Source organism: Lipotes vexillifer, unplaced genomic scaffold, assembly GCF_000442215.2.
Source record: "Lipotes vexillifer unplaced genomic scaffold, Lipotes_vexillifer_v1.1 scaffold802, whole genome shotgun sequence".
NCBI lineage: Eukaryota > Metazoa > Chordata > Mammalia > Artiodactyla > Lipotidae > Lipotes > Lipotes vexillifer.
Genome location: NW_006790237.1, coordinates 2680992 through 2691404, shown reverse-complemented (window position 1 = coordinate 2691404; position 10413 = coordinate 2680992). Strand labels below are relative to the sequence as shown.

At 41.6% G+C, this 10413-nt stretch overlaps 1 protein-coding gene across 2 annotated transcripts in view; it reads right to left on the bottom strand.

Moving 5' to 3' along the window:
* Positions 1–2845: 2845 nt before the first annotated feature.
* The window catches only part of ZNF615 (zinc finger protein 615), a 9482-nt gene continuing 1914 nt past the window's right edge, over positions 2846–10413 (bottom strand). Inside the window, exons 2-4 of one of the 2 annotated variants that reach the window (XM_007463434.1) lie at positions 9303–9429; positions 8938–9033; positions 2846–5000 (exon numbers count right to left, since the gene is read on the bottom strand). In XM_007463434.1, the coding sequence (XP_007463496.1) occupies positions 3040–5000; positions 8938–9033; positions 9303–9429 (2184 nt within the window). In that variant the 3' untranslated portion in view covers positions 2846–3039. Of the gene's footprint in view, positions 5046–8937; positions 9034–9302; positions 9430–10413 lie in introns of both variants that reach the window. The other variant, XM_007463433.1, reaches the window with a different exon arrangement.

Below are 10413 nucleotides of genomic sequence, written 5' to 3'. Positions count from 1 at the left end.
CTAAGACTGCTGGGTGAGAAGACATGGAAATGTCTTCTGGGCACCCCGGTGCCTTCCACTCTTTGCAAGAGATAGTCTCAGTCACAGAGCTAATTTAAGTTTTCAGCGGCCAGAACCAATCCAAGGCCAACGTGGTGTGAGATGCATTCTAGTCATCACTTTGGGCAAAAGTGGCAAGATGATGGTGACCTTGTGCAGTTAGGCAGGAGCACCTTGGGTACTACCAGTTTGCCTGGAGTCTTATTACGGGCGGAGCCCAAACTTGCTCTGCTTGCCGCAGGTCAGGCCAGTAAATCGGAAGATGACTTGTTGAGGCAAGGAGTAACGACTTTAATCGGAAAGCCAGCCGACCGAGATGGCAGACTAGTGTCTCAAAAAAACCATCTTCGCTCAGTCTGAATGTGGGCTCCGCTTACACAGAGGAAGGGAAGAAGGGACCCACTGCGATGCCAGTCAATGGCTGAGTGGGACGGCTACCAGTCATGCACTAACAGCTACGCACCTGCCCCACCTCTATTACAGTCTGATATTCTGTGGCAGAGAAGATGCCCAGAGTTTCTAGTTGGATCTAAGGTTGAATTTACTTGAAGTCTGTATTGGGAAAAGCTACAGGTCAGACTTCCTCCTGTCTTTCTCCTTTACTCTCACCCTGTTGCCACACACACACTTTCAACACTTCTGGTCACCAAATGTGTGGGTTTCCCACACACCAAGCAATTCCTATCAGCTGGGTCTCCTACTTGGAGACAGTGCAAGATCCCACCAGTTAAGAGCTCAGTCCCACAGCTGCTCCCACCCCACCTCAGATACTAATAGCAAATAGGTGGTCCCCAAGTTACCTACAACTTGTCTGACTTGGCTCCAAATTGGAGGTTTGCGGGAGCCCCTTGTCAGGTTTGATTAATCTGCTAGAGTTTGATTAACCTCACAGAACTCAGGGAAACACTTATCTGTGTTTACTAGTTTATTAAAGGACATGATAAAGGACAGAAATGAACACGCTGAGGAGAAACAGAGTGAGATCTGGGAGTGTTCTAAGCACAGGAGCTTCTGTCCCCATAGAGCTGGGGGTGTGTTAACACTCCCTGTACTTCAATGTGTTCACCCTTCTGAAAGCTCTCCATAGCCCCTACTATTGTTGGGATTTTATGGAAGCTAACTCTATTTCTAGCCCCTCTCCCCTCTCTGGAGGATAGGGAGTGGGCTGAAAATTCCAAGTCTTTTTTGGTGACCAGCACCCATCCAGGAGCCATTCATGAGCCCAGCCAGAGTCCCATCAATAGAACAAGAGATGCTCCGCATGCTCTTATCATGCAGGAATTTACAAGGGTTTCAGAAGCTCTGTGCCAGAAACCGGGGGCAGAGACCAATATGTCTATTTTCTACCATTTCACAAGCTCAAATAGTCAACTTCAAAAGGATACATCCTAAATGATTCTATTTTTCTAATATTCTATAAATGATAAAATTATAGGATTAGTGTCAGGGAAAGGATGTGACAATGAGGATGTAGCATGAGGGAGTTTGCGTTGACAAAGTATTCTGAATTTTCACTGGGGTGTTGGTTACAGGAACCTACATATGTGATAAAGTTTAAGGCTGTATTTAAAAACCGTGTTAAAACTGGTGCAATAGAAATAAACCCTGTAGTTAACAGCACTGTAACAATTTCACTTTCCTCTATTTGATAGTAAACTGTGTGGTTATATAAGGTTTTACCTTTGGGAATAGTGGACTGAAGGTGATTTAGGAAATCTCTGGAATATTTCCGTTTTTGTGATTCTAAACTTATTTCAGAATTAAAAGTTATAAAAACATCACATTTATATTAATTTTATAACCCCCCTGATGCTACTTATAAACTTGGTTAAACACACCAAATACGTTGACTTATACTTATGAAAAGAATATATTGCTTCATTTTGAAGTACTTCAAATATTCTAAAATAACACTTAAACTTGGAGCCATAGAAATGCAAAAATTAATTAAATAATTGAACACTCCTACACTGTATATATTAAAATTTAATCCATGATGAGAGTAACTGCCACTATGTAAAATTTATAAGATCAATGATAAGGCATCTAGAAATATGGCTGAAGGTATCCTTTCCCCAGTTGTTTGTGAGGTGTATTACCCCTTAAGTTTAGACCTGTAACACAATGTTCTCATTCATCATTTCTCCAAGGCTTCTTTCCTTCATTAAGTTGTCTGATATTTTGTTAAAGGCCACCATACTGAATGTGTTATTGCAGATTTCCTGGCAAATGATGAGGCAATATTTATTACTGCCAACGCTACCATATTCATCACCATAGGAAAGTACTTCTCTAGTGTTAACTGACATCTCTTGAGGTGTTACTTCTGGGCAAAGGCTTTCCCACAATTATATTTCTACCAATTAGAAATATTCATTCACTCATGATCTATGATGACCACATATGATAGAGTCTATTACCAATGAAGTCTTTCCTAGTCTTTCACATTCTTAGGTTTTATCTCAGTATACACTTTAAAAAAAAATTTTATTTATTTTTGGCTGCGTTGGATCTTCGTTGCTGTGTGTGGGCTTTCTCTAGTTGTGAAGAGCAGGGGCTGCTCTTCATTGCAGTGCACAGGCTTCTCATTGCGGTGGTTTCTCCTGTTGTGGAGCATGGGCTCTAGGCACGTGGGCTCAGTAGTTGTGGCTCGCAGGCTCTAGAGTGCAGGCTAAGTAGTTGTGGTGCATGGGCTTAGTTGCTCCACGGCATTTGGGATCCTCCCGGACCAAGGCTCGAACCCATGTTCCCTGCATTGGCAGGCAGACTCTTAACCACTGTGCCACCAGGGAAGCCCTTAGTATACACTTTTTAGAAAATAAAATGTCCTAAAACATTTTCACCATGGCTGATTGTGTCTGAGTTGTCTTGTAAATTTTTTCATCAACATAAAATATGAGGTAATTGATCACTAAAGATAACACCACATTCTTTGCATTGTGATTCTTCTCTGCATACTATTATCTTGAGTACAACTGGCAACAGGCTTCCCCAGAGTGACTACCTGTGAATTCTCTTATGTTTAACAAGGATTGACAAGTGGGCAAAAGCTTTCCCACACTCGCTGCATCCATAGGGCCTCTCTCCTGTATGTTTTCTTTGATGAACATTGAGCCCTGACTTTGTGGTGAAGGTTTTCCCACATTCACTGCATTCATGTGGCTTCTCTCCTGTGTGAATTCTCTGATGGGTAATGAGATCATTTTTGCGCAAAGAGAATTTTCCACATTCAGTACATGCAAAGGAAGTTTTTCCTGAGTGAACTCTCTGATGTTGTATGAGGCATGTCTTCTTCCTAAAGGCTTTACCACACTCACTGCATTTGTACGGTTTCTCTCCAGTGTGAGTTTGCTGATGTGTACCCAGAGTACTCTTCATGGTGAAGCCCTTGCCACATTCATTGCATATATATGGTTTCTCTCCAGTATGAGTTCGCAGATGTGCGACGAGCATGCTTTTCCCAGTTAAGCCTTTGCCACATTCACTGCATACATAAGGTTTCTCTCCTGTGTGAGTGCGCTGGTGTACGTTGAGATGACTCTTCTCGGTGAAGCCTTTACCACATTCACTGCATACATATGGTTTCTCTCCTGTATGAATTCGCTGATGTCCTATCAGCCGGATCTTGGCTGGAAAGCCTTTTCCGCATTCACTGCACACGTAGGGTTTCTCCCCTGTATGAGTTCGCTGGTGTACAATCAGGCGGCTCTTCACAGTGAAGCCTTTCCCACAGTCACTGCATACATAGGGTTTCTCTGCAGTATGAGTTCGCTGATGTACAATAAGATCACTGTTCATGGTGAAGCCTTTTCCACACACACTACATACATAGGGTTTCTCCCCTGTATGAGTCCGTTGATGTCTGATGAGAGGGCTCTTCAAGGTGAAGCCTTTTCCACACTCATTGCATGTATAGGGTTTCTCTCCAGTATGAGTTCGCTGATGTATAATGAGGCAGTGCTTCATTGAAAAGCCTTTCCCACATTCACTGCACATATACAGTTTCTCTTCTCTGTGAGTTTGCTGATGAGTGATAAGACTGTTCTTCAAGGTGAAACTTTTCCCACATACATTGCATATAAAGGGTTTCTCACCTGTATGAGTTCGATGGTGTGCAATAAGCCGCCTCTTCTCAATGAAGCCTTTTCCACATTCACTGCATATGTAAGGTTTCTCTCCTGTATGAGTTTTCTGATGTGTAGTGAGACTGAACTTTGTAGAGAAGGCTTTTCCACACAGACTGCAACCATGGGGCTTCTCTCCCGTATGAGTTCGCTGATGATAAATGAGCCGACACTTTTTGGTGAATGCTTTCCCACATTCACTACATGTGTAAGGTTTCTCTCCCATATGACTTTTCTGATGTATGTTGAACTGCGATTTCTCGAAGAAGGTTTTATCACATTCAGTGCACTCATAATGTTTCAGTCCCGTATGAGCTCTCTGATGTTCAGTGAGCCTGGATTTTCTGGAGAAGGCTTTCCCACACAGACTGCATCCATGAGGTTTTGCTCTCGTATGAACTCTCTGATGATCAAAGAGCTGAGACATTTTGAAGAAGGCTTTCCCACACTCACTGCATACATGGGCTTTCTCTATGTTGTGAATTCTCTGTTGCTTAGTAGACAGGGAGTTATTGCTGATGAGTTTTGCACTTACAGGAAATTTAATTTCAGTAAAAGATAGCTCGTGGTTAGCATGGAGAAGGGATTTCCCATCTCCATTAAACTCAGCAGAGTTCTTTAAGTTACAGCTTCTCTTCTGGTTTTCAAAACTTAAATTTGAATTTAAAGGTTTTTCATTTAAGTCAAACATATCACAATTTTGCTTTAACAGGAAATGACTTTTGCTCTGATTAACAATATTTTCAAGTGTATTATGTTCGCAGCATTGTTCCACAATATTTTGAACGCTGTGGTTTGGCAAGTGATGCTGCAGAGGGTCATCAACTTTCCTGATTTCTAGGAAAGAAGAGAACAAGGAATCATTCCGCAATCTCTCATAATCTTACTTTGGAAGAAAACTGTTTCAAAAAATGCTTTCATGTGAAGTAACTATTTAGTGACAATTCTATGTGTGATATAATAAGAAATTTATTTGGTCCTCCTCCACAGAGCTCCTAAAGCCTTGTAATTTCCTAAGTGACAGGAGTATCTTTCAATACTGAGTTTATGCTAATGAGGTGACTTAGCATAGAGTTCCTACATAAACTCAGGATGGGACTGATCACCAGAAAGACTAAGTGATTAGAAGGTTGGAACTTTCAGCTCCACCCTGCAGCCTCTGGGAAAGGAGAGAGGGCCTAGAGATTAAAACTCTATAAAAACTCTTAACAAGATTTGCTCAACCTTTGTATGGGTGAACACATCCATGTGCAAGGAGGGTGGTGCTCCCCAGTTCCATGGGGACAGAAGCTTCTGCTTCTGTCAGGAATCCTTCAGACATTGCCCTATGTACCTCTTCCTCTGGCTATTCATCTGTATCCTTTATAGTAAACTGGTAAACATAAGTAAATGCTTCTTTGAGTTCTGTGAGCCACCCTGGCAAGTTAATTGAACCCAAGATGAGGATCATGAGAACCTTCAATTTATAGCCAGTTGGTCAGAAGCACAAGTAACAATCTGGAGTTGCAACTGACATCTGACATGGGGACAATCTTGTGGGACTGAACCCTTAACTTGTAGGATCTGACACTATTTCCATGTGGATAGTATCAGAAATGAGTTAAATTTGTAGGACACCCAGGTTTAATTCTGGGCATAGACAACTGAAGCAAAGGAATAAAGAAGGCAATTGCAGTCTGTGAATCACGGTTAAAGGAGCAATGAATATGTAAGAGGTGGAGGAAATCAGGATATGTTCAAAGAAAAGACAAGGTCCACTGATGGACTTAATGGGAGAAGCACAGAAGAGGTTACGACTCAAGGATTATTCCAAGAATTATGTGGTTTCAGCCAATGGGTAGGTGGAATGCCTCTTAATAATGTGAAGAATATTACTGAAGGCCAGAATGAGAAGAAAATCTAGCACACATTGTGAAACAAAGCTTAAGGAGGTTATTACTTGTCTGCGTACAAAACATGAAGAAGCGGGCTGAATATATAAATGTTTCAAAAGGTCTTATCTGAAAATAGCAATGTGGATATCATCAACATTGACAGATTATTGAAGTAGAACAGATATATATGTGTGTGTATATATATATATATATAAAACTGATTCACTTTGCTGTACACCTGAAACTAACAGAACATTGTAAATCGACTGTACTCCAATATAAAATAAAATTAAAAAAAAAAAAACCCAGAGTGTTCAAAGACAGAGTACTGGATAAAACTATGTTTGGAAACATGTATAATAAAAGCTCAAGGCACAGGGCCAAGGCTTTAGCCATTTCAACATGTAGAGTTTGAAAATTCAATCAAGCCCATTGAAGAGAACCAAACATCGACAATTGTGATCAGGTGCAAACTTGCAGACCCAGGTGTATAGAACAAATACAATGGCAAGTAAGAATGTGTCTCCTTAGCATCTGATTTCAAGGTAAATGTGACAAACTATTGAGGTTTATCATATTCCAACAACTTGCCCTCTTCTTCATTCTGCAGACCACCATTTACCTAACGCTAGCAAAGCACTAACATTAACATCAAATACAGATAAAATCTTCTGTAACCAACACTCCCAACTAATACTCTACTTGGAACATACTCTCCTACGTTCCTACACAAAAAGGGAACGATGATATGCAGTTACTCCATCCCTGAACATTGCAAAGAAAGGACTGGCCCTCAGAGGATACCTGAGTCCCTGGAATATCCCACCTGATGAGAATAGGTGTATGAGATCTTAGGACATATCATAGAGTTTATGCTAACAATGTGATTTGTGGTAGATGCCCGTTTTTTGTATGCCTGAGGCTTTGGACAACACTAACATTCTGATTCTGGGGTCTAGAGGCACCAGGCTTAGGTGAGCTTCCCTGGTTGGCAACACTTCACACATGTTGTCAAACATTCAAACATCATTGCTGGGAAAATTCAGCACTGTTCACATGACTCCACTGGTAGAGGACAACCGGGAACCTTGTGTGCAGCCTCTCCTGGAGGCTTTCCCATGCACATTTGATCTTTGATGACTTTAATCTGTATTATTTTATTGTCACACATTGTAACCAAGAGTATAAAAGTACATTCCCCTCCCCAATAATGTCTACCTTCTATAAAGTAGGCAAAGTGATCCACTTTAAAAATTGTATAATGCCACTCCTCTACTCAAAATCCCGTTTTCTCAACTTATTCAGAAAAGAATCAAGGCCTTGAATGCCCTTGATAGGCAGTTGGTGACCTATGTACCAAAACCCCCAGCTATTACCCTGTTACCCTTAACTCCAGTCATTTTCCCTCTTGCTCATTCCCTTCTACCCATGTAAGTTTCCGCGAAGTTCCTCAAACACATTCCAGATTCAGGTCTTTCAGCTTCCCACTGTCTCACATTTGGAAAACTCCTCACCCAGGAAGATTACTCATATCCCTCATCTATGTGCTCAAAGGCACCTTATCAGAGAGCCACTCCCATTCCAAAAGGGCAGTTCCAAGCCCCAACGCCCACTCTTCCATTAGCTGCTTTAATTTTCCTTACATCAATTTTTACACTAAGACATGTTTTTCTTTTAAATGTGTAGAACTGAAAGAGAACCTCAATTTTTAAAAGGATGGAGAGAAGATTTCTGTTCTCACACACAAAATAGGAAGTCACAGGCCAGCTGCCATGGTGAAGAATAAAATATGTAGAAAGAAATTGTACATTAGACAATATGAAGAGAGAAGTCAATTTGGGGCGTCTCTTTCAGAGAACAGAAAGAGCTTACTCATGGGAATGGAAGAAACTTTTAAGACTTATGAGAACTGAGAAGAAAATGGAAATGAAAGTATGGAAAACCCTGGAAGGGGGTGGGGACCAAAGAACCACAGAAATGCACAGCAGAAACCAGGTTTTCATGGGGACACAGCATCCAAGGTGGGGCTGCATGTTACAGTGGGAAATCGTTATTTCCTCATACAGCAGGAAGAAGGTACAGTGGTAAGAAGAGTATGATGAACTCAAAGTTCTCTTTCCAGAGAGGCCTGGAAAGTGGGATTTCAAAGCAAGAGAGGCAGTAACACAGATAGAGATCTCGTGATGGTAGACGAAGGAGAGGAAGATTTGAAAATCCAAGGAAAAAGAAAACTACACAAACAAACAAAAATAAGATGCATATGAAATAAGCGGGGATCAGGGACTTCCCCGGTGGTCCAGTGGTAAAGAATCCACCTTATATTGCAGGGGAAGCGGGTTTGATACCTGGTCAGGGAACTAAGATCTCATGTTCCATGGGGCAACTAAGCTCGAGTGCCACAGCTACTGAGCTTGTGCACCTCAGCTAGAGCCCGCGTGCCGCAAACTACAGAGCCCGCTCACTCTGGAGCCCACACGCCACAATTACAGAGTGCACATGCCCTGGAGCCTGTGCCCCACAACTAGAGAAGAGAAAACCCGCACGCCACAACTAGAGAGAAGGCTGCGCACCACAATGAAGAGCCTGTGCGTCACAACGAAGATCCTGCGTGCCGCAACTAAGACCCGACGCAGCCAAAAATTTAAAACTGAAAATAAATAAATAATAAAGACACAATTAAAAAAAAAAACACTCATGGTTTAGAAATAAGCAGGGATCAGATCTCAGAAGAAAACAAAGGGATATATTTTCCTCTTAACTTCCACAAAGAAAAAGAGTTCTTACACCGGAAGAGGGGTATGTGGTAGGGCTGCTTATGTTTCCTCAGACACTATCACAGCTCTGACGCCTTCTCTCCTGACTTCCCTGGCTGCCCACCTTGCTGGGTCTCACCCACTCACCTGGACAGATTCGACCGTGGCTGTCATCTTCTACTGGCCACAGTTGTTCTCCTCGTTCCAACCTGAAGAGAGCATCTGGTTTGCTGGCTTGATACCCTGTTCATGAAAAATGATAGAAGACTTAGACGTACCGAACTGGGCAGGAAGGGATAATGGTACATGGATGGAATAAACAGGTTTCACATCTGTAACCTCAAGGCTTTTCTCTCAGGAGAGGGGCGATTATACCCTCTAGTCTGGGGCAAGAGAAGGATCTGAGACTCGACCATTGCAGAGGAATGCAGTTAGTCTGAAGAGTTAAGAGGCTGAGAATGGAACAGTCACTGACGGGCACCCTCTGAGGGACCCAGGGGAGCCATCCTCACCTACGGACAGCAGGTTGCTATAGTTCTCCAGCATCACATCCCGGTACAGGTCCTTCTGATCAGGGTCCAGGAGCTGCCACTCCTCCCATGTGAACTTCATAGTCACGTCGTCATACGTCAGGGATTCCTGTCATAACACAGTCACGTTTGGCCAAGTGATGTTCTTTGGGTGACATGGAAAAATGTAAAGGAAATTATTCTGCTCACTTTTGCCATATAGGAAATTGGTGGGGTTTTTCCTTCTTATGCTGTGATAAAATAAGAATCCTAGTAAAATACTATATTATGGTACAGTCTTCCAGATGGAATAGATGCGTAAGGCAGGGTTAAAAATGCCAAGCTTCTCATCATGGCTTGGTCTTTCCTGTTACCAGCCCTCATCCAGGAGCTTACTCAGAGTCACCTCGGTAGAACAAAGTCACTCCTGTCACCAAGGAAATGACAAGAGTTTCAGGAGCCCTGTGTCAGGAACACAGGTCAAAGACCAATATTAGAACAGATGTTCCTAGTGTTCTTATCACTTAGGGAATCACAAGGGTTTTAGGAGCTCTGTGCCAGGAACAGGGGGCAGAGACCAATACATATTTTCTGCTCTCTCACAAGCATTCACTAATATCAAACTATATGCTACTTACAAGTAGATGAAGACAATACATACTAATTTCAGTGGTCAATATACTAAACAAAATAAGAGAAACTGTACAGGAAATTCCCTGGCGGTCCAGTGGTTAGGACTTGGTGCTTTCACTTTCACTGTGGTGGCCCACGTTCAATGCCTGGTTGGGGAACTAAGATCCCACAAGCCATGTGGCCAAAAAAAAAAAAAAAAAAAAAAAAATGTATAAAGCATAAAAGATTATTAGATGATCAGGAACTTTATTCAATATCCTATAATAAACCATAATGAAAAAGAATATGAATACATATTACTGAATTACTTTGCTATACACCAGAAACTAACAGAACATTGTAAATCAACTATACTTCAATAAAAAAATTTAAAAAAAAAGAATAAAAAGTCCAAAAAAAAGATTAGATGATCAAATTTATAAGAAGACTATTCTTTAAAGAATATATATATATATATATATATATATATATATATAGAGAG